This window comes from Leuciscus leuciscus, assembly GCF_965113295.1.
Source record: "Leuciscus leuciscus genome assembly, chromosome: 11".
NCBI lineage: Eukaryota > Metazoa > Chordata > Actinopteri > Cypriniformes > Leuciscidae > Leuciscus > Leuciscus leuciscus.
Window position 1 is genome coordinate 10,781,144 of NC_138735.1, and position 25,397 is coordinate 10,806,540.

Below are 25,397 nucleotides of genomic sequence, written 5' to 3' on the forward strand. Positions count from 1 at the left end.
CATTATGACATATTTTAGCTAAAACATCTGTGCTAAACTGTGCCGCTGAAACTGGTACATTTAGGGATCTTGTTAAAAACAAAATGCTTATGAGAAAAAAAATGATGTGCTCGTTCTTTGGGAGCCTTCAGTAGGATCTGCAGAGCTGCACACAGTCAATAAATTACTAAATAGCAATAGCTTCGACATACTTTACCATATTTTACTCTTATTTTTAGTTAATCTGGTGTTTAGGAATAATAATAGTATTCTGATTTCTCATTTTTACTCAGTGTGACTGGGTAGGACAAGTTTCTGTTGACCAAATAGGCATCATTGATGTGTAAATGTGGATGTATGTGATTTCACAAACTTGTCAAGGTTTCACAAGCTCTTTTGCAGCTTACTTTAAAATTGTGATTTGTGAGGAAGTTTTAAGTTACAAAAGTTATTATATGTTTTTAAATTATATTTTATTTCAAAAGATAAAGAAAAAACAGATTATTTGTGATATGGGTCACTGATTTTGCCAAGACAGACATGTTCCTGGATCCAATTTTTTTTTGTTGATCCTGGAACAACATTCCTGTCCAAAAACTTAGTCCTAACCCTATCCCTACTAATAACTTATCCCTAAAATCAGAGGTAAATGATAGGTGAATAACACTGATGTAGAAGCACCTAACCCTGGTTGTAAGCCTAAACTTGACATATGATTGGTTGATTGAAATGTTGTTTCAGGATCAACAAAGATGTTGATCAAGGAACACGTTGTACTTGGTAAAATCAAATTCACCTCGTGATATTAGCCATTTAACTTATGAATAACAGAAAGAATCCATGGTCAGGTAACCTTAAGACAATCTATTTCTGTCAAATTTTTTTTTTGTATGTAATAGAAAAGCACCTCTGAGACACGAACAGTGAAGCACTTCCACTTCACAGCGTGGCCAGATCATGGCGTTCCCTTTGGCACAGAGGAGCTGATCAAGTTCAGAGGACGTGTCCGTCAGCACATGGAGAATTCCTACTCTGCAGGGCCAACAGTCGTACACTGCAGGTGACCACTACTCACTTTAAAACCCAACTCAAACATTGGAGGGTTAGTTCACCCAAAAATGAAAATTCTGTCAGCAATTACTCCCCCTCATGTTGTTCCAACCCCGTAAGACTTTCGTTCATCTTCGGAACATTAGAAAATATATTTTTGATGAAATCTGAGAGATGGCTCACTCCTTCATAGGTTTCTAGGTAACTGTATCTGCCAGCCCAGAAAAGTTAGTAAAAACATTGTGAAAATAGTCCAAGTGACTACAGTGGCTCAACCTTAAGTTTATCAAGTGACGAGAATACTTTTTGTGCGCAAAATAACGACTTTATTCAACTATTCATTTTCTTCCGTGTGGGCCTCTGACGCGAGTTCACGAGAGCGCCACGACGCATGCGCGAGAACTGGTGGGAAAGTGTGAAAGGTAAGCCATTCATTTCACGCATTGGTAAGGCACTTTTACGTTTTCTTGTTGGTTTCTCACGATTCAGACATCCAGGAAATGCACACTTTAGAAACATTTTAAACACTACATCGATACCCATCTGTGTCATCTTCTCAGTTCTCGCGCGTGCGTCGTGACGCTCTCGTGAACTCACGTCAGAGGCCCACACGGAAGAACATGAATAGTTGAATAAAGTCGTTATTTTTGTTTTGTTTTAGTGCACAAAAAGTATTCTCGTCGCTTGATAAACTAAAGGTTGAGCCACTGTAGTCACTAGGACTATTGTAACGATGTTTTTACTAACTTTTCTGGGATGGCTGATATCGATTACCAAGCAGCCTGTGCCAGTGCCAGCTCACAAGATTTCATAAAAAATATCTTAATTTGTGCTCCGAAGATGAACAAAAGTCTTACAGGGTTGGAACAACATGAGGGTGAGTAATTACTGACAGAATTTTCATTTTTTGGTGAACTAACCCTTTAACTTGACACCAATAATGAGTCACACTGATTCAGAGAGCTGACAGCATTATTAAACAAACCGCTTAAAGCAAATGTTAATAGTCCTCGTCTTCCTCTAGTGCTGGAGTGGGCCGGACAGGTACACTGATCGCACTGGACGTTCTTCTGCAGCAGCTGGACAGAGAAAAGGCAGTGGGCATTGCAGCATTAGTCCAGCAAATGAGACTCTGCCGGCCACTTATGGTGCAAACTGAGGTAACACTGTTTCAGTCCATGATGGTAAAATGTATTGCAGAGGGAGGGGTTCATTGGCAGTCTGGCATAGAATTGAGTCTGGGTGTTATTATTATTGTTGTGGTGATTATTATGATAATGATGAATTAATTTGAGTTATGGCTTACTTTTTCCTGGAGGATTCAAACACCTGTAAAACAAAACTTAAGAAAAAGCAATTTAAAGAGACTTAACAATTGTAAAAAATGGCTGCTGTGGACACCAGAATTTTACCTTAAAAAATTAAATAAAAATTTGGGTGATTGTATATTTTTAACTGTGTATCATGAATAATGCTACAATTATTTAAACTACTTAACTGACTACTTTTTTTAAAAGGTTAATATCCTAATATTTAGTGTGCTTTGGGATATACAATTTTGGCTTTTTGTTGCCAATGAGTAAAGTTCAGCAGCTGTATAACACAATATTCAATAACTAAGCAAAATGAAATGAAACCACCAATTTCAATAGCAATAAAAGAAATATAACTAGGCTTATATGAAGAATATAGACAAAAATAAGTCAAGACAAGCAATTCAGGTAAAACGCTAAAATTAAAGTGTAACTTTGCCAATTTACAACTCGCTCAGTATGGTTACAATGACGGTATGTAAATGAACAATGTTTACTCGTTCTCGGTGTTACCTGGACTGAGAAATTCCCATTTATTTCTCAGCAAAAATTCACCAGGGCTTTGTTAAAACTATATTTTACTACATTTTTGTATCCCTGCCCACGGGCAGTCGGATTAATATAGGGTTATTAACATATAAGAGTTAAAAATGGAAACACTGTGGCAACTGCTTTCTTACCTGTAAGCGACATTTGGCAAAAAAATATGTTGTGTTCGTAGTCATACAGTTCGAAAATGTTAAGTACAAAAACACAGGTTTTAGTGAGTCCCACTAAACGTCTTTAAATTCCTGCACCCGGGAACATACGAGTCGATACCATTATGACTAAAAGTTTTCTAAGCAGTATTTCCTACTAAAGCAAGGTGATATATGACTATGGTAAGCATATAGCAGACTGGTGGGAGTGGCCTTGGAAAGTTTTACTAATCAGGTAGCAACGATTTCCAGAAAAAGATAACAAAATAACACCCGTTTTCGACTGCATAGGCAGACACATTTTATTGAAAGCCCATTTTGCCAGTGTTGAAGTACCCTATAAGTTTTACAACTTGACAGCAGCTCCTAGAATTCATTGCAAAATGCAATAACATAGTAAATTGCCCTGTTTCACAGACAAGGTTTAATAATCCCAGACTAAAATGCATGTTTGAGCTGTTTTAACTGAAAGCAACTTGAAAGCAATATTTTATCTTAAATAATTTGTAAGTGCCATTGTTTTGTCTCAAGAATCACACCAGTTATGTTTTTTTTTAACTTAACTTAGGCCTAATCCTGGCTTAATCCAAGCCTTGTCTGTGAAACCAGGCTTTTATTTACAAATGTTCTCAAGGCATGCTTCTTTTTATTGAGTTTTGAAGGCCATTTAAAAACTTTGGTATAGGACAATAATATAATCACTTGGAAATTAAGACTAAGAGATGTGTAGACACCTTTCACCCTCTTCAAGTGTCTTACGCTTCTCCTCTCTGTCTCTTACAGTCTCAGTACGTGTTCCTGCACCAGTGCATCATGGACTCTCTGAAACCCAAAGTCGTGGTTCAGTCAGAGCCTCTCTATGAAAACACAGACATGATCTACGTCAACGCAATCGCGTTAAGAAAATATGAAAACGGAAGTAACATATGAGAAAAAAATTGAATAACATCTTAAAATGTAACATAATTCATGTGTGGTTATCAAAACCGTGTTCTTATTATAACGTAGGATCAAAAACAGTCATGGAATTTGTCAGTACAATCTTGAAGCCACATTAGTATATTTTTTGAGCATGACCTTCAACAACTTGAATGAAATATTTCACAGCATATGTTATGTGCATTTGTTATTTGAATTATTCTATTTAAAATAGTAATAATATTAATAATAATAACAATAACATTCTACTGCTAACAGGACTGAAAGAGACTGGTATCTTGAGACTCAGCTAAAGCACTAAGAGTTTACCATTTCAACTTAACTGCCAGACTTTATTTATCTAAATAGCTGTGTATATAACCTTGTTTTTAATGCTTGAGCTGTACTTTATGCTGCTTATTTTGCACATTACTTTTAAACAATGAGAAATTTGCTGTTTAAATTTAAATACAAGAGGGTCTATATAATATAACTTGAATTTGATTTGTTTCAGATGAATGCTAAAAACCATGGCCAACAATTATGAATGTTAAAAAGACATGATCATCAATTCAAGTATTTTTTCAACTATATTTTTTTATTATGCCAGTAACTGTATTCTCAGCTGTCTGTCACTTAACAAGCTTTAAAATAATAGTTTGTCTAAAGATAAAATAGTGTAATTATTTACATCAGGGTTGCTCAGTACTGTTCCTACCAGTATTTTAAACTGTCATTATTATACTGTAAATATGTCATTATCAAACGTTCCTGAAGATTATGACTGAAATCATACACTTCCCAGCTAACAGTGTGTGACAAAATAAATGTGTCCAAATAAATATGTCACAGTTCTCATAAAATAGTAGACAAAAAGTACCAGACCAACTACTACCGGGGAGATTCTGAAGTGTGCATACAATGGACACTTTACTATCCCATGAGGCCACGGGAGAAGATTTATGATTGGCAGTGAAGTGCCAACTGACCCTGGTATATCACATGATAATGACAACACGGTGAATGTAGTACGTCCGGATTACATTCATACTATATAGAACATATACAAACTTTTTTAGCGGCTGTGAAATTATTACTAATTCAAAACAAGTACCTACTCAAGAAAGTATAAGATTTCGGACGTAGACCAGGTGTGTTTAATCATATTTGGAGCTGATTTTGCAGGAAGGTAGATCTCCAGGAACAGGATTGGGCACCCCCTGATTTAAATAATTTTCCAATCTGTATGTGAAATAGAGGATGATGTTTGAGAACTGCAGGGGAAGGAAAGATTTGTTTGTTTGTCATGGTTACTGTGAACCATTGTTGTATGAAACGGACACATAAAGATTATTCAAACATTTCGTATTTCTAAATACTTTTGTATTCCACAGAAAGACAAAAAAAAAAAGATTTTTTAGATTTTAGGGTTAAGGAGCGGTGCACTAATTCAGTCTAATTTCAGTCACTTTCAAATCAGGCATAACATGTATGTGAATCAACGCTGACCAACTTGAACCCGTTGTGAAATCTGCATGTGGAAAACGTTTGCCTTCACGAAAAATTCCAGATCACGTTAATTCCTATTGAAATGAGATGAAGATTGTGATGGAGCGAACAAGGGTTGATTGTTTGATAGGAACATTGTTCCTATTGTTTGCACTGTAAGTCACTTTAGTAAAAGCTGAAATTTAAGCACTTAACTTTTAACATTTAAATTCGTCTGCTGTTAATATTGTACATATACTGAGTTGTCTTAATGATGAGTCATATATTTATAAATATATTCAAAGCAAAAGTCATGGAATAGGAGTACGTTTACACGAAAACTAAGTCTTTTCTTTGCGGTTTTGAAAAGTTTTGCATACAGACAACGTTTTCAAAATGATGCCCGCTCACATGGATCCCCAACAACGATTAAAAAACGCTGTATTAAGCATGTCAGGCCAGTAGTTGGCGATGTCACTTTGTAAAGAAACACTACACACCTCTAGACTGAACACGTAATGACATCATCGTTTTCACAAATTTGTGTTTTTGTAGTTTACACAGAAACGATAACGTTTTCAAAAGATTGCACTTTGAAACTCATTTTTAAATGTTTTCAGGCCCCCAAAACTCCGTTGTCGTGCAAATGAATGGCCAATCGCATAAAAAGTTTATCTTTTTTAATTGAAAATAGTGTTGTGTAAACGACCCCTAAGAAAAACAGATTTACATCGTGTCCTATCCAGGCACAATGTGATATGTTTCCAGACATAAGCAATTTGCAAGTAATTAACTTACAAATTAGTAACATCTTTTTTGGACATGGTACTACAAATTTTTATATATATAAATATGGTAATAATTTAGTATCATGCTGTATGTCAAAGTACCATAGTATTAGCAACTGACAGCATCACTGAATTATGGTACAACTGCAATACTTTTTCTTGTAACGGACTTGATTTAATAAGCGTGCTTGCTTTATAGCCTTCCACAGACAAACATTTTGTTTTTATTCATATCACTTGTTAACAAATATAAGTGTACTAGCATTAACTTCTCAATTATTGATTATCTGAATAAAGCTTATGAATATGAAGAATCAACTGGCATTTTAGCATGCGTTTATCTGTGTTAGGATTCAGTACACGTCTTAAACTAATGATTTCTGGCTTCTTGCCATCATTACTGTTCTTGTTCACATCCGGACATATCTCATTCGTTTCCATCTTCTGAAATATTAAAAAACATTTCTATCATCTCCTCTTTAGTGTCTTCCATGTAGTCAAATGGCTGCTCTGCCATGATGTTCAGCACCTCTGATGGTGGATGGAGCGGCTCTATGTTAAAATCCAAGGGTAACGGGACAGAGAACTTCTTGCAGATGTTGTGCAGGACGCAGCAGGCTTTGATGGTGCATGCCACTGACTCGGGCGACTTAATGGGGCCGATGTCACGCAGGCACTGGAAACGGCTTTTCAAACTGCCAAAGACCTGTTGCGCACTGCCATGTAGCTGAGCGTGTGCTTGGTTGAATCGCAGGGCTGCGTTGCTTTTGATGCGAAAGGCCTCGACAGGGGTCAACACGTGCCCACAACCTAAAAGACTTCTGCTACCTTTGGGGAACAAAGACAAAAAGACAGAGGGGAGATGGAGAAACTGTATTTGAGTTTTAAATCATTTTATTAGTTACTTGTAGAGACTGTGGAAAGACAACATGTTATCACAGTATTGTAGTAAATTAAGGTTTTTCATTGTTCAGAAATATTGGTCGCACTTTATTTTACAGTCCTGTTCCCCATGTACATACTATGTACTTGTTATAATAATTGCAATAACTGGGTAATAAATAGGTACTAACTCTGAACCTACGCCTAAACCTAACCTTAACATGTCATGTTATATTAACTCGTACTTTCTTAGGTAAGTACACTGTAATTATATGCAAGTACACATACTGTAAAATACAGTGCAACTGACATATTTGACAGTTGAATTTAGGGCTGTTTCATGTAAAAATAAAAATAAAAACATTTTAAAATCGCATATCACAATTTTAACCAGAGAAGTCGTAATAAGATTTCCCCCAAATCATGCAGCACTAGTTTAATTCCATGATTGGCCCAAAAGAATTAAAGGATTAGTTCACCCAAAAATGAAAATGCTGTCAGTAATTACTCACCCTCATGTTGTTCCAACCCCGTAAGACTTTCGTTCATCTTCGGAACACAAATTAATATATTTTTTGATGAAATCTGAGAGCTGGCTCACTTCTCCATAGGCTTCTAGGTAATTGTATCTGCCGGCCCAGAAAAGTTAGTAAAAACATTGTTAAAATAGTCCAAGTGACTACAGTGGCTCAACCTTAAGTTTATCAAGTGACGAGAATACTTTTTGTGCGCAAAAAAACAAAACAAATAACGACTTTATTCAACTATTCATTTTCTTCCGTGTGGGCCTCTGACGCGAGTTCACGAGAGAGTCACGACGCATGTGCGAGAACTGAACGAAGATGAACGAAAGTCTTACAGGCTTGGAACAACATGAGGGTGAGTAATTACTGACAATTTTCATTTTTGGGTGAAACCTTTAAGTATTCCAGGAAGCCATTACAAAGCCCTGTTAAAACAGCTTTTTTTAAATGTAAAAAATGAAACCATATCAGAACTTTTGCACCTTCAATGTAAAAAATTATAACCTATGCAGTGATACATTTCAGAGAAAACCGATAAAAAAATAACCAAGTTGCATAAGTATGCACACCCTTTTATAATTCGGTATGTGGTTGTGTTCAGAATTAACTAATCATGCTGATGTGAACATAACATAACCTGAAGTGACTCGAATTAACTCAAAATAAATCTCTGCTGTTGTTGTAAGATTTTTCTGATTCTTCTATGGTTGTATGCTGCTATAAGAGCCATCTGCCACAAAGAGCTCATGAAGCATCAACGTAATCTCATTGTTGAAAGATATCGCTCAGGTGAGGGCAACAAAAAATAATAATTCCAAGGCATTTCATTTACCATGGAATCACAGCAAAGACAGTCATCAACAAACGGAGAAAGTATGGCACAACAGTGACATTATTAGAAGACAATAAACTTGTCAGGGAAGCTGTCAAAAGACGTACTAAAGCAACATTAAAAGAGTTGCTCTTGCGAACAAGTACTGGTTGCTTCCCTACATGTGACAATTATATCCCGTATTCTCCATCTCTCTGGGCTATGGGTCATGGTGGCAAGACGCCTTTTCTGACTAAAAAAACAACAACAAAAACAAAGCCTCCAAGCCCAGATAAACTTTGCAAAAACATATCCAGTCTCCCAAAACCATGTGGAAAAATGTGTTAAGGTCTGACGAGACCAAGATTGAACTTTTTGGACAAAAATTGTAAAAGGTATGTTTAGTGCACAAATAACAGCACATCAGCAAAAGAACACCATCCCCATGGAGAAGCATAGTGGTGGAAGCACGTTGAGGGAATCAGGAATAGCTCAGCGTACCAGTTGAATTTAAAACAGAATTAAAATATTTTTGAAAAGTCGCTTTTGCTCACAGAGGCTGTGTTTATTTGACTAAAATCCAGTAAAAACACTAGTATGAAATATTATTACAAATTAAAATAACCTTTCTATATTCATACATTTTAAAATGCAATTTATTCCTGTGATGGTAAAGCTACATTTTCAGTAACCACTACTCAAGTCTTCAGTGTTACATGATCTGCCAGAAATCCTTCTAACATGCTGATTTTCGGCTCAAGAAACATTTATTTTTATTTCTCACAGTTAAAAACGGTTGTGCTGCTTCGTATTTATGTAGCAACTGTAATACTTTTTTTTTTTTTTTTCAAGACACTTTCATGATAGAAAGTCCAAAAGAACAACGTATCTGAAAAAGAAATTGTTTGTAACATTACAGTGCTGGGTAGTAACTGATTACAATCAGATTCCAAAAATTAAGCACTTGTAATTACATTATATTGCATTTTTTTTTTTTTAAATCTATTGATTACATGTAATGATTACATTGAATATCTAATCAGCTCCAAACTAACACATTAATGATTAGCCTATTTGAATTATCAATCAGTGAGTCATTTAACTGCACATTACTGTCTTTGGAAAGCTTTTGTCTTTCTAACACATAAAAATTTACAAATTCATGTGATTTCAAATTTTTTTTGTAAGCTGAACTTCTTTGACCTAATAGATATGAATTCTAAATGAATAAGTTAGGTCAATAATAATAATAATAATAAAGTTAAGTTATTGAGTTCTCTGATGTCGGTTAATGACCACATAACATGAAGGTAAACAAATATTTCATCTTTATTGGTAAGTGTTTTATTTTGGTTTGTTTATATTTTTTAATTATTTCTTTGAATTTTACATTTTTATGATTTAATCAACAGAACATTTTCATTAAACTCATGAACCCCCTGCAGTGCCATCACAAACTCCAGTCTGGGAAACATTTTAATGCACTTCTAGTCCAGGCGTTTTAGGAAAAAAGGGTGAACAAATTGCAACAGAATCAAACTCAACTGATTTTATATCCTCCATATGTCCTGAGTGATGGGAAAAAAAGCCCAGAAGAATCCCATTAGGGGAAAGTTCCGAAAAAGACCCAAATTCATACGCCTATTCATTATTTTTCTCACATGAATAGGGTAAAGAATTTAACCTTTAGATATCACCATGAAAATTACTGAGTTGATTACTTATATCAAGACAAACAAAAAATGTATTACAAGTTTTTTTTTTTATGGTTTGTAAACATGGACAAACGGTGCATAATCTAATTACAGATGTGCTAATTTGCATAAATACCACAACAGATCTAAACATTTGGTACAGTGTTTTTAAAACATTCAGAGATCCAGTCAGTCATTAAAAATTGTATCCTGGCTATACCCAATGTTTAGATCTGTTGTGGTATTTATGCAAATTAGCACATCTGTAATTAGATTATGCACCGTTTGTCCATGTTAACAAACAATTTAAAAACACTTGTAATACATTTTTTGTTTGTCTTGATATAAGTAATCAACTCAGTAATTTTCATGGTGATATCTAAAGGTTCATTTTTTTACCCTATTCATGTGAGAAAAATAATGAATATAGGCGTATGAATAGGATATATTTGGGTCTTTTTCGGAACTTTCCCCTAATGGGATTCTTCGGGGCTTTTTTTCCCTTACTCTAGACATATTGAGGATACAAAATCAGTTGAGTTTGATTCCGTTGCAATTTGTTCACGGTTGACCCCCATTTTGGCTTAAAACGCCTGGACTATTCATGTTGTTGAGAACAAAGACTCAATATTTGATATGTCCCTTTCTCTTTGTATTTTTATATCAATATCTTAAAAGATTCTCCAATTGAAATCAATGTGATAAATGAGTTATGTCAAAAGTAATCTAAAGGATTATATTAACTATGTGTATACATATACTATGTGTAGGCCAAACATATAATATGGATTACATTAACTACAATTTTTGGTCATGTAGTTTGGAATCAGACGGTAACTGACTACAATTGAATCAAGCTTTATTATAAATTATGGAAACACTTCAATTTAGGGTCCAATTCTCACTATTAACTAGTTGCTTATTAGCAGGCATATTACTATGATATTGACTGTTTATTAGTAGCCTACGTGTAAAGCATATAAAATGCCTTATTCTGCATGACCATATTCTACATCAATTCCTAAACTTAACAACTACCTTACTTTTAGTAAGCAGTAATTAGGAGTGTATTAAGGCAAAAATTAATAGTTAGTTAATAGTGAGAATTGGACAAAGTGTGACCTAAATTATATTTAAAAGTTCTCAACTGTTCTTACCAACAACCCACGTATGACCGTGTTGAAAAATGCTGAACTGTCTGCCAATGTCCGAGTTTTCCCAAACAGTCTGCTCAGGAGTTCCTCCAGGACAGCACTGCTCCAGACTCAAGAGATTCCCATCCACGTCGAACACGACCTGCATCATGACTGAATGATAACCCACAGTGTTTATATACATGTGCTCCTCCCCGGCCGGAGGGCTCACCTTCACATGCAGATACCCCAGCACTCCCACCACATGCGGGATGCCGCTGACGTTCTTAAAGGCTTGTGCTGCACCCATGCGGTCATTATAACTGTTCGGGAAGGTGATGAAATCAGGGCTCAGGTCGGATAAGAGTTTGGTTATGCGGTTCACCGCCTCGCCCGCTGCTGTCTGATCTATTTCCAGGCGTTCTGTGATTTTCCTGGGCAAAGACCCGTGTGCGAAGTAGGCAAGCGCGGCCAGAATGTTGGCTTCTGCGGGGGTCGGGCTGTGGCCGGGCGCAAACACGTCTTTCTTTAAACGGGCCTGGATGAAATCGACGATGAATCGCAGACACTGCCGATTGAGATGTAAACACTGAGACAGAAAGCGATCATCCAGTCTGTCCAGGACAGTGTGAGTCTCGGGCGCAGCAGAGATGGAATCACTGATGCTGGGTTGTTTGTCTTGTTTTGTGTTGCTGATGCTGGATGATGTTGTGTTGTTACACACGCCGTGTGTGAATAAGTCATCCTGAACAGCAAACCACAGCGCTCCAGCTAAAGACATTATTCAGCAGAAGAAAAATAATAACCTGAAAGAATATTATATTTGTGTGCACTGCACTACAACACAACTATTGAACTGGACGATAAACCATCTGCTTTATCATACACGAATCTTCAGATAAGTTAGTCCATGGAAAAGCCAGTATAACTGAGTGGAATAACAAACAGGCATTGCTTAGCACAGCTCCGTTGCACAATGTCAATATGCATCTGACCGCCCGCCAATGTAATTTAAAATCCTACATTGTAGTTGTAAAAACACACGCGAAAACAACGAATGAACTCAAAACATGCTTTGAGTCGTTTGTGTTTTAACATCCGGGTCATGTGAAAAAAAAAAAAATCCTTTCATAATAAAAGTCTTAACTGTAATGTAAGCGAAATCGTTATGACGAAAATACAGCACAATAAATAAATAAATGGCATTAAGACATTTCGTGAATTAATTCATTGAAGCTTTATTCGGATTATAGAAATCCTACACAGGATTTACTTCACCAACGCATTTATGGAATTCATTTCCCCTCAAAAGGATTGCGAACAGGTAGCTTGGATGCCAGCCGAACTTAGCCCCGCCCACAACATTTTTTAGGTCGGGAAGTATTCTGACTAGAAACTGAGTCGTGAATCAAAAAATTAAAAACACATGTAAAAATATATATTTCATACACAGAAAAAAATTATGCAATTATCATCAGAATAGCAAACAATGTGGTCACGGATAAAATAAATAAGCGTGAATCAAAAATTAAAAGGCATTTAAAAAAAAAACAAGCAAGAATCAAAACTTAAAACACATTAAAATTACATTGCACAAAACATTAATGCAAAATAATTTGAATCACTCACCAAATTATGTAGCTTTTACTACTCTGTATTTTGAGCTCTCTTTCATTTTCTGCTCATATTTTATTTTATTTGTACGCTTTTTTTGTTGTTCTCTTCACTCCTCTTTCCACGTTCTGCACTTGCTTTTCAAAATGTTGCGGTTGGAGATTCACGTAAATTAGGTCGGTAATTTACGTGATTTAATTCGTGATTTAAATCACGAATTAAATCGTAAAATGATTTAATTTACGTGAATTTAATTTAATTCATGTAAATTAGGTTAAATTACGTCGTCATACTCAGATTCTAGTCAGCATAGGCTTGTTTGAGATGAGCAAAATCTGCGCAGAATCGATCACCGGTGATCAGCGCGAGATGCATGCCGGTTAGAAATGTGTCCGAGTGCGGTCCGCCTTGCTCTGATGTCATGCTGACGTAGGTAAAAAAACTCTCGCTACCGCAAGGCGCACGTGTCGGATTCTGCAGTCCAGCGCAGTTGCTCTCCACCGACTGCGCTGATCAAAAGCATGATGGGAAACGACTAACTGACGACACAGCTTAATGATCATTGGTTTAAACAACCGTGATGTATTGTTCTCTTTTAAAATGTTTGATTTTAAAACTCTGATATCATGTTTTATACGTTATGTGTGAATATTCCCAAACTATCTGACAGTGCGATCTCTATGGGTTATGCAATGTCATTTTTATTAAAAAATAATAATAATAAAAACACATATGTGTTTTTATATGTGTGACGTATTAAAGAAAAAAAAGATTGATAAACATGTATTTGGAATGGAATTAAATAAGTAGCCCAGCAAGCAATTGCCGTCATTTCACCGTCTAGGTTAACTAATAGACCCAATATAGTCCGGCAATGATGAACACTTCTAGGCAAAATAACATTGAATTTGGTTACATGTCGCTTCTGCCAAAATATCTTGTGAGATGTATGATATTCCATCATGTACGCAAAGTAATTACAAGGTGTTTGGTTTCATTTGGTCTATTAAAGTTTCACTGACAGCCCAAATTTTACCTTGTTTTAGCCTAGACGTCTGGGCTGTGTTTGGACGGCTATTAGACGTCTTTTAAACGTAAAATTGCTTGCTGGGAGGCTACTTATGGGTGTCTTGTTCATTATATTTATTTTCATATAAAAGCAACAGAACTTAGATTCCATCCAGTTTATTAGCAACACTGTGCACGAGCGTGAATCCCGTGAATCCCGCGATATCCATCTTTGATCTCACAGGTGTCCGATCCACTGCGAGAAGAGAGATCTGTCCGGCTTGCCTGCTCTTTTTTCACTCCTCCTCTCACTGCAGCCGCCTACTCTCGCATACATTTCAGGCGAGGCAAGTCGCATCTCAAACAAGCCTAATGTGAGTCTGATACTGCTCCATTGAGCTTTGATTATGGGGCGTGTTTCAACCGAACCAGGAAGGAAAATGCCTCTGCACTCAATTGGATAGACCTATAACCAATCAGAGCAACGGAGTAAGTGACGTATGTTTTTCATTCATGTTTCCGATCGACAAATGTCTTGATCGTGGTTCTCTGTTCCTCTTTTAAAATCAATGCGCTGTCGATATCTTCTATAACAGACGCGATGGCGGAATCTACACATAATGTTTTATAAACAAAGTTCGAGAGGAGCACGTTCAAATAATCAATCCAATCAACTTGTCATCAAACAATGACCGTCTGGTCTACACTATCAGCATGAGAGGAAGCATATATTTATTCACTTTGTCAACTCACCTAACATTCCTTGACAGTTTTCAGCATCCCTCCACTCACTCTCGGCCTGTTCTTCCACAGTCTGGAATACGGGGGGAGCACTTTGGGTTCGGGCCGAATACCGAGCCCGGAGCCTCTCCTCAAACAGCACGCCATATGCATTTATTCTATCTGACTTATTTGTAAGTGTGAACTCGTGAAATAACAATTCTCCAGCGGCAGTCATCTGTGTTGTAAACGAATTCAACCCAAGCGCTCATTGGTGACGTGGATGATTACGTTACGTTGCTCATCTGTCCATCATCGTATAAAGCCCGCCCTGACAATTTGATTGGTCCGAACAATTTTTGTTCGGGCATAATAGCTCCTCAACGGAACGAGTCCAGACCGAACTTCCCGACCTAAAAATTTTGTGGGCGGGGCTAAGTTCGGCTGGCATCCAGGCTAGTCTTAAAGGCCTCCTGAAATCAAATTATGTTTTTAGCTTTTAATATTAATATGTTAGCCTTACACCGTGTCCTAACTACACGCGACGCACAATAAAATTTATCATTTCCATATTAATCAGAGTTTCTGTCCTAACCAGCCGTGACAGCGACACGAGACGATTCCATTTTAGAAACGGTTTTCTATTTTTCTGCGACGCTGTTTAGAACAACAAACACAAAGTGTGGCAATGATAATCTCAGGTACTGTTATGTGCTTTATTTAACTAGTGCAAAGTGCCCGTGCAAAATCAGTTTTTAAGTGTGTTTTTAGTAATTGTTGGTTCGGTGTGTTTGAGTGCTCATTGTTACAATTACACAGCAAAAGTTCAGTGACATTTTTATTTGTGCATGGTAGAAAGCAACTGATTCTGACATAATGACATACAATAAATATGGAAAATTGAACTACACGACTGATGGAGCAGGCTACACAGTGAACTCTGAGAAAACGCTATTGAGCAAACAGTTTGTGAATAGGCTACTACAAATGATGGCCGTGAAAGAGACTGTGAACGCATTGAATAGGATATGTTTAGTTGGTGAATAGCATAGGCTAGCCTACTATTACACAGTAGCGATAATGTTAAGCGTGTAGTGTTCTAGGTTTCAATACGAAGCCAGGCCATAGACTGTAAAAAAAGATGGACGACGCCCCTTCGCTCTCTTCCATTGATGAGAACTGAAGCCGCCAGAGTCCCGATATGGCGCTGACATATTGGAACTTGAGTCTGCGCAGTAGCGATCTCGGGACCAGACCTGCGCAGTAGTGAGCAGGAAGTAAAGCTGCGAAATCAACGCTCCGCCCTCACTCTCGCAGAATGCACTCAGGGAGAGTGGATTCTGCACACTTTTTAAAAAATTGATTGCAGTACGACAAGAGGCTTGTTACAATAAAGTAAACACAATCTCCTCAGTCCTCCGAAGATCCCGAAAAAATGTCCGTTGGTGCTTCAGTGACTACTTCGCTCAGAGAACCTGTCAATCACAGCTGTCAATCATGACGTTACACCACCGCATCATGTAACTAACTAAAAAACAATTAATTTTTGAAACAGACACTTGAACTTACATCAGCGTGATAAAAACGACAGCAAATGAAAGAAACCACCTTTGGAAAAAAGATATTTGAAGTGTAATTTAATTGTTTAGTTGGTCTCACGTCCCGTTGAATAACACGGGGAGGCGGGGCTTATGACCTATACTAGGACCAGTCACCGGGGGGCGATCGAGACGTTTTGGCTTCACTTTTCAGGGCTTGTGCGGCACGCTTGAGCCAGGCCACAGCCAAAGACAGTATGGCCACAGCAGGTGAACGGGTTACATGTTTCTTTTTATTGCTCATTCTCTTAACACATACCTTCTTTTTCTACCCCTCTCCTATTCGTATTTCCCTCTTAAACCTACTCCCCCCTTGTGATCTCAGTAAGTATTGCACTGAATAACAGGACACCACAAAGCGCACCAGAATAAAATATTATATTCAGAAATAAACAGTGTAGCTGACTTATAGATTCAGTTAACATCCACAAATGAATATTGTAGAAGTCCTGTATTTTAGTTCCAATTAGGGAATTGAATCAATGGAATCAAAGATGAAGCGATCAGGCAGTTGAAGAAAGTCACATTTTCGTCAGACAGCGTGAAAGGAAATTAAAACTTAAAACTGGAGCGTTAAAACTGTGTTTTTTCCTATAACGTTAAGATATTTCATGGCCATACTGCACAGATAAGATATATGCATATAGCATATCTAAACAAAAATTAAAAACAAAAATTCTCCCCACAGATCAGTCAATTAAACCAGATACAAGAACTGGACTACTATAAAATATTTAATTACGTGCCACGCCACCCATCTGGCGCAATTACGTACGACTCCAAAGGCTGGGGCAGAAGAGCACCAGGTTGTAAGGAACTCGGATTTCCTATCCTCGAAGTACCATCAAGCTGGAGATCAGGTCACAGTTTAACTTGAAACTCCTATTTTTACTGAAAGCATTTGAAGTTCTGTATTCCCCATGTTGCACTGGGCTCTATTCCCAAATGTTTTGATGGAATATATTTGTGTAGTGTCTTTATCTTAAGTTATATTTTGTCATTTCTGTTTTGGCGACAGAGGGTTCACTCTAAAGGACGACTTCACCATTCTGGGTTCACAACTTATCACACCATCTTTCACACAGGGGGCAAAAACAGTTGTCAGCACAAAATGTGGAAACTTCTCATGTCACGTCAAACATGAGAATTCACAGTAAGTATTATTGAGACAATAGTTAGTTCTCCTTTTCATGAATGCTTTAGGAATCAGACATTAGGTATTATGTTGCTCTTTATATTTTTATTGGATCTAAAGTAAAAATGGAGGTGTAATAACAGATTAATATGTTCTCTGCAGATAGAGTAATAGGTGTCTTGAAGAACCAGTTCACCACATTCGGGATGGCCTACTTTCTCTTCGCCTGGTGAAGAGGATGAGAGAGAAAACAGAGCAGAGGCAATAATTGACCAGATTGTACAAGTTTGCAGGAATGAACTTGTCTGGCAGTGTTATGCACAACAGGGATTAATGTACCTCCTTTGCTGCCTGACATACCTCCTCTGTTGCCTGTACTACTATCTACAAATTCTGAAATTTCAGTTCAATGTTGGATTTTTTTAAAATAAGAATTTAAAACAAATACAATATGTAACTTATAGTTATAATGACTTATTTGTTTCCATTTTTACAATCTGACACAAAATAAAACCACCTACCAGTGCATGTTTCAGCTCCTGAAGTTTAGGGGAAATGCGGAATGACCAAAACCTTTCTATTGCACTGACTGCATTACTGATGAACTCATCTCTTGTAACCCTGAATATCAGACAAGCCTGAGGTGTCCATGTGATGAAATCAGCATATGCCCGTTGAGTGACAAATATCTGCATCTGGACCTAAGAAACGAAGCCAACAGTTTGGAAATATTAATATTTTTAATGTTTTTGAAATAAGTCTCATGCTCATCAAGCCTGCATTTATTTGATTAAAAGTAAAAAAATAAAATAAAAAAAAACATTGTGAAATTTATTTATGTTATCAAAGCTGAATTTTCAGCATCATTACTCCCGTCTTCAGTGTCACATGATCCTTCATAAATCATTCTAATATGCTGATATGATACTCATTTATTATCAGTTTTGGAAACAGTTGTGCTGCTTAATATTTTTTGGAACCTGTGATACTTTTTTTCAGGCAGCAATTTACAATGTAATCATTAATCTCTAGATTTAGGATTATTAAACCAAATCTTGATGCTCTACTGTTTTTAGTAAGACTGGTGTTCATTTGTCGCCAATAATAAATGTTTTATTTTCTTTGCTAATTCAAAATTCCCTACACTGCATGCAAAAAAGTAATATTTAATCTGGGATTATGGACCTTTTTCAAAGACTGGGATGACGCGTTTTAACTGTCATTTTAGCATCGCAAATCCTGCAATTATTTTTATATTTTCATTTTTTAAATATTTGTATCACATTTATAACACATTCATAACACTATACTTTGTATCCTTTGCATAAAAAATAAATAAAACAATAAATAAAAAACCTAGTTAACGCTGCGGTGAAGGTGTTTCTACATTTACATTTATTCATTTACATTTACCATGACTGATGGTAAAATTGACATCTTTCTCTCTTCTGACTGCCGTTATTAATCGCTCTCTATATTTTCCTCTTTTGAAAGTTGTGGGAAACACTGTTATGTAGTTATTTTGCTATGTGAGCAAATTCGAACAAGATATTTAATGTATTCTCTCATTCACCACTGGTTCTGAGAAGCCCGGAAATGTGAAAAGGGTCATGGTTTAGTCTAACCCTAGGGTTAGTCTAACCCAATTAGCAATCAACTGACGAAGGCAAAGAGCCAAAGAATAATTTATTTTAGAGTGCAGACCTTCTTTGCTTTTTTAACCCAATTAGCAGAAATTGATTTGAATATTCATTCAATATTACAATACATACAATCCCCTATACTAAATTGAACTATGTTATATTAAACCATGCATCATCTTGCTCAGTGCAACAGTATAAATGCTTGGATAAAGCTTCTTTAAATCAATACGCAGTCAGCATCGGTTCTATGAATAAGTTGTGCAGTTCATGGCGAATTAAGTTGGTTGCGCATGCCTTACAAAGCATAATTCTGTATTCAGACTTCTCAAACCATAATTTTGACATATGTAATACAAATTAAGTGTCTCGTCTGTGAGCTGATCTGATATTCACTACTGCAATAAAGATTAAAATAACTTTTAATAAGCAGGGGAAAATACTGATTTTAAACATATAGCCATTTAAATATTTAGGATGTTTGCGTTTATATATTAGTCTTCATATGTGAAAAATGCTGTCTCTTTAGGTAATGTTTTCTCTTTAAAATCAGATGCTTTCCAAATAAATAAATGGAATGAGAGGAAATATTAAGTAATACCAATATGGCGGCGCTGTGGCTTCACTTTTTGACACCATGAGCAATCCAGTCATCAGGGCAGCCAATTTTCTATGCCTTTTCCTCAGTAACTTCCCTCCATCTTGTTCACTCGGATAAACATTATTGCTTGCATTGCGTCACTGCAGGAACCCTTGAAATGTGTTTAAACCCTAAGCCCTTGATCAGTTGGAAGCTACAATGGATCTGATTTATTATTTACAGTTTTTGTCCTTATGAATTAGTTTTTTTTTTTATGTCAACTCCCCTCTTCGATTGATTGGCTATAGGAGGAACTGTCAATCTAGAACTAGTGGACCCATAGACTTGGTAGGTGTCTAGTCAGCTGGGGCGTGGGGGAAAACAATCCTTTCCCCCTGACTGGAAAAGCATGGTGTTGGTGCAGGGGGACGGGACTGTAATGACAGACCATTGCGACTGCACAGCAGGGTAAGTGGTGTAGCCTATCTGGAGTGCATATGGATATTAAGCTTGATATGTTTCATGCTTTGTATTTCCATAACTACTGTTTATGTTTTTCTCCCAGTCTGGGTGAGTCGTGTTCCCATGTGGCTGCTGTTCTCAGGGGGGAGGTCATTTTAAGGTCAAGAGTAGGTCATATTAGTCAGATTGAATAATCTAAGATTAGCTGTCTCTTACCTGGAGACTCAATCAGGTAGCAACAAATGTTGGGAAACCACACCTCTGGCCATTCAGGCTTGTGTTAGGATGGGGTTTAATAAAATCAGATTTATGTAAAAAAAAAAAAAAAAAAAAAAAAATTGAGCCTGCACTTGTCTTTTTACTCTAAAAACATCAAGAGGAATAAAAAGGAAAAGAAAAGCCCCAAATTCCAAAAGTCTCTACTTCACAGCAGCTGCAATTTCTGAACATGCTAGATGACAGATCACCATATGCAGAGGTTCTGAACAGTTTCAACGCTTTTGCCACAACATCCAAGAAGCCATGGTGTTTCAGCCTGCATGAAGTGACTGAAGAGGAGGTGGACAAGGTGGAAAGAGCAACCATCAGCCTGGCATCTTGTGTCCAGTGGCATCAGGAGTGTGTGGGTCGCATTGTAGGCTCCAGACAAACCGTGTCCTGACTGCTGCTAATCCAGTCAGGTCGTTAATCAATGACAACAAAGACAAAGGCCTATCATGAAGCCATGGATCTAGTGGGGTAGCCACCATGAGCAAGATGCCATCAACACATACAGCTATGTTCTTGGAGTTGGAAGTCCAACGTCTCACAGCCAACACATCATCGACCATATACAGTACATATGTGCTCCAGGGTGAATGCAGGTGGGCCACTTTTAGTTAAACATATAATTTAGTTACCTCAAGTTTTTTTTAGTTTTTTTTTACTTTTGTTAACTTTAAGGTCCAGATTAACAGGTTTTTTTTAACTATTTTCACAAGTAAGGTGTACATTAGTACAAAAATCCAAACTGATCACACTTGTAACACAGCTAGTCATTCTTTCAAAACCTGATCTCATGCTTTCATTACAGTTATACACATTTCAGTCTACATAATCATTGATTATTGTAATAATTATTGTATTTATGTAATGATTATTGTAATATGTAATGAGAACATTTGGTTTAATCACCGAAACACAACAGTATGATCTTCTTTCAATTTAGTACTTTTAACAGTCAATTAATTCAACAACAATCAATTAATTCAACAGCAAACTACAGTTGCCACACTGAAAAAAAGGTTTTCATTCATCCAATTAAAAAAAAATGTAGGGTAATGATTCACATCTATATTTTATAACTTGAGCCAATGAAAAATAAATAACTTGCCCTAACCAATATTTTCTATGTATTTTCTAAACCTTGGCACAAAGTATATTTTTCTTATTGAAGAAAGTCAATCTGTTTTTGATCTAAAGAAAAATATATAGATTTAATCAAAACAAAAATTCACATTTAAGAAATATGTATTAGACATTATTTTGTTTTCTCCAATCAAATAGATATAGATTTAATTATACAATTATTTCTCATTTTTAAAAATACAAGTTAATTGAAATGATTTATTTTAAACAAACAAAAAGATATGGATTTAGTAAAACATGTTTACCATTAAGGAACATTTCTTTATATTTAATCTTGTCCAAAATCAAAAAAAAAAAGAAAGAAAAAAAAAGACAAATAATTTTCATTACATAGATATTTATTAACTTATACATTACTTACACATATCCACAATTTCAGTACTCAAGTGTCAGATTTTCAACTTCTAAGAGCTGGCAAACATTGACCTTAGAAAACAACAGCCTTAACCGAGAACAATGCAGTGAATTAGGGAAATGTGACAATTTCTCAGTTTCATCACTAATAGAAATGCAGCTGTAGTCAGTATCTCACTATCTCTGTCCTCATTGTATTTTATGATGCTGCAAATGATATCCAACTGTAAAAAAAAAAAAAAAACATTGTTGAAAAGTCAAAAATTGGAATGGAAGTACAGAGTTGTTGCTATACACCGTCCCATTTCATCTCATTGGTGTAAACTGGCAGCTTTCAGAACGCTGCAGCACGTAGCATTGCGTAGAACGCCGAACCATAGCCAGCCACTCAAACATGACATCATTTACGGGAGTAAACTGGGATGTGTGGGAACCCTGAATTAAGCTCTATTGTAGAGCTGGTCATAGAGCCTCTTGACTTTGTTTGTCATGCCTTTTGGGTCCATGATGACTTTCTGGATATATTAAAATGTCTTGGGATATTCCAGACTGAATAAGGCATAAAGAAGGCCCAGGAGAATGGCAACAGCATTTGCGACAGACAGCAAGTCGCTCAGAACCTCTTGTCCCTCAAGTATGATGCCAATGTTTGTGGGTACAGCTTGTGCATCTCTGATGACGAAGATTGCCATGCTTTCTTGCTCAAGATTTTTTTCAGCCTCTTCCTTTTCCGACACCTGGAAAAGAATTTAGGAAAAGAATAAGGAATCGATAAAGCTTGGGTGTCCCCCCAGATTAACCTCTTAACATTCCAATGGCCCGCAGGCTAATACCGTATATTCTTATTCAGGCCAGCTAATACCGTATTGGCCTGAATATAAGACCACCCCCTATTTTTCACTCATTTTTGAAAAACAGCTTTTTGAAGACCAAATCTTGTTTTTATACAGAGTATTATTTCATTTGAAAATTTAACAAAAGAATGTTGGTTCACAGTTTTTAGATTTCCAAAGCCATATATGACTGTCAGCTTGAAAGGAATGCAGCATGGAATGTGAATAGGGGTTTATGTAATGTGAATTTGTGGTTAAATGGTTTATTGAACAAATTGTGTCTCTGTCTTTAATTTTTTTATTTTAAACTCCGCTAGTGCTTACTTTAGGCACATTACTATAATATTTAAGGTTAACAATAGAGCCCAAACTACTAGCCTAAATTCAGTTGCTATTTATTTTTAGATATAATAACCAACACTCAAATAACAAACTGTATGCAAACACAAACTGCACATAAGGCTGCACATAATTTTATAATTAGCATTAACTTCTAACTAATTATAAAATTATGTTTTTAATAACTAGTGCAAAATGCCCGTTCAAAATCAGTTTTTAAGTGTGTTTTTAGTAATTGTTGGTTTGGTGTGTTTGAGTGCTCATTGTTACAATTACACAGCAAAAGTTCAGTGACATTTTTATTTGTGCATTTTAGAAAGCACAAAGTGAACTGTGAGAAAACGCTACGCTTGAGCAAACAGTTTGTGAATAGGCTACTACAAATGATGGCCGTGAAAGGGACTGTGAACGCATTGAAAAGGATATGTTTAGTTGGTGAATAGCACAGGCTACTATTACACAGTATAGCGATAACGTTAAGCGCACCAGAATGAAATATAATATTCAGAAGTAAACAGCATAGCTGACTTATAGATTCAGTTTACATCCACAAATGAATAAGCGCGTTGATTCAGGGAGCAGTGCAAAGTGCCAACAGTTTTTGTGAGCTGATCGCCGTCAAAAAAGTTCAGGAGATATTTCTTAGCGATGGCTGATTTCAACAGTTTCAATATGATAAAAAATTACTTTTATATTGATTCAATGGATTAATTGCATTTTGAAAAAAAAAGTGTCATGAATTTATTGCATTTTTGGGGAAAAATAATCCGTTTTTATAATAAATCTTTGAAAATCTAAATCTGGATTTGAATTTTTTATGTTATTATAACCTAAATATGCTATGTGAAAGTTTGAAACAGAAAATAGTGGTTTTCATCTTGCCACTTTCTTGGTAAAGAAAACACATTTTTACTCAAATTAATCAAAATGGATTTATCACGTTTTGGAACCAAACTATAATATTCAGAAGTAAACAGTGTAGCTGACAGAGTGTTTATATCAGAATTTTTATTTTTAAACCACAACCTTCTTGGGGATTCTTTGACCGATACAACCCTCTAATGTCAAAATGTTTATTTTTAAACCACAACTATGGAAGTAAAATAATGTCAAATGTTTTTGAAATAAAAAGCCTGTTGAATTGCATTACTTGAAAAAAATAGGCATTGCATTAACCATGCTTGCATTTTAATGCATTGTATTTTTAGGGCTTGCATTTTTATGGGCTGAAATTCAACATGGTTGAACATTTAAGCTGTGAATATTTCAATTAAAAACATTTCAAACACCTTTTCATTATTAAAAATTCAATAATCCATATTCACCTTTCATATTTCACTTCCAAAAAATTCAAACTGTTTAAAAATACAACCAATAATATTCAACAGGCAATTTTCGGTCCATTTTATTTCGCTTTGCAAATTCGCTTCCACAAATTCAGTGGTTCAAATTCGACAGTAAATTCAACATTGACGTCCAGGAACTGCAGGAAAAGCAGTAGATTGCCGAGCATACTCTCCATCTGCTGTTAGTCGACCTCACCAGCAGGAGGTGCAAAAGCGCTTGTTGTTGACGAAGACCAGCAAAATTAGAGCAAGTCATTCATTCATAAAACTCATTTACAGCAATGTAAGTGTATTTGTGATTATTATGACGGCTGTTTTATGTTAAATTCAGTGCCTTCACGGTTACTTTTCCTGTGTAGCCTACATGCATCTTTCTCTACCGTGAACGAGATTATAATGTTATTCCCCGATGCGGATATACAGATCCAATGTTACATTTTTTAGGTTGACATATTTCTCTTGGTTGTTTAGTTGCCTTAACTTTGTATTGTGGCGATGTGCTGCATGTAGGGTTTCCCTCAATATTTCCCCTGCTGGACATATACAACGCTTAACGTAGCTTAATGGACTACAGTGATGTAAAAGACCAAACTCGCAGGCAAGCAGATGGACTCAGAATAACGCGCAAAGTTTAATGCTGAGCGTTTCCCAGCGATAGACTGGCATAAAGATGGCTTGATGTTGGACATTCGCACATTTAGGGACCGTCTCTAAAGTGTATACGACTTTGGTATACACGTTTCTAACTCCGATAGCATTTTAATAGAACGACTTACAGTCATAAAACCAACTGTAAAGTGTTCATGTAGTGTCAGGCATAATGCGCACCCTTTGGATTTTTGATATTTATTCAAAACGTGTATGCCAATGTTGTATGCAACTTTAGAGACGGTCCCTAAATGTGCGAATGTCCAATGTCAAGCCAATTTTACATTTAGTCATTTAGCAGACGCTTTTATCCAAAGCGATTTACAGTTAAACTATAACAATAGGACAACAATATGCAAGTGCTATGACAGTTTAAGCTAATGCAATACACGTAGGCATAGGCCTACTATATATATATATATATATATATATATA

At 36.2% G+C, this 25,397-nt stretch overlaps 2 protein-coding genes and 1 long non-coding RNA gene across 4 annotated transcripts in view; 2 read left to right on the top strand and 1 right to left on the bottom strand.

The window, feature by feature from the left end:
• The window catches only part of ptprh (protein tyrosine phosphatase receptor type H), a 28,512-nt gene extending 23,193 nt beyond the window's left edge, over nucleotides 1-5,319 (top strand). Inside the window, exons 16-18 of the mRNA XM_082184814.1 lie at nucleotides 879-1,039; nucleotides 2,054-2,189; nucleotides 3,824-5,319. Coding sequence (XP_082040940.1) covers nucleotides 879-1,039; nucleotides 2,054-2,189; nucleotides 3,824-3,970 — 444 coding nt within the window. The 3' untranslated portion in view covers nucleotides 3,971-5,319. The remainder of the gene's footprint in view (nucleotides 1-878; nucleotides 1,040-2,053; nucleotides 2,190-3,823) is intronic.
• Nucleotides 5,320-6,111: 792 nt separating this feature from the next.
• Nucleotides 6,112-12,396, bottom strand: LOC309509861 (putative nuclease HARBI1). The gene is made up of 2 exons (XM_082184834.1): nucleotides 11,303-12,396; nucleotides 6,112-7,062 (listed from the first exon to the last, which is right to left on the bottom strand). Exons 1-2 carry the CDS (start codon nucleotides 12,057-12,059, stop codon nucleotides 6,662-6,664), a joined length of 1,158 nt encoding a protein of 385 aa, XP_082040960.1. The 5' UTR covers nucleotides 12,060-12,396; the 3' UTR covers nucleotides 6,112-6,661.
• Nucleotides 12,397-12,695: 299 nt separating this feature from the next.
• On the top strand, nucleotides 12,696-17,588 carry LOC309509884. 2 transcript variants are annotated; one of them, XR_014210103.1, is made up of 4 exons: nucleotides 12,696-13,081; nucleotides 15,089-17,078; nucleotides 17,237-17,371; nucleotides 17,516-17,588. It is a non-coding gene; the product is annotated as an uncharacterized lncRNA (long non-coding RNA). The 2 variants fall into 2 exon arrangements; XR_014210104.1 differs by lacking the exon at nucleotides 17,516-17,588 and having other exon boundaries at nucleotides 15,089-15,464; nucleotides 15,587-17,078; nucleotides 17,237-17,358.
• The last annotated feature ends 7,809 nt before the right edge of the window (nucleotides 17,589-25,397 follow it).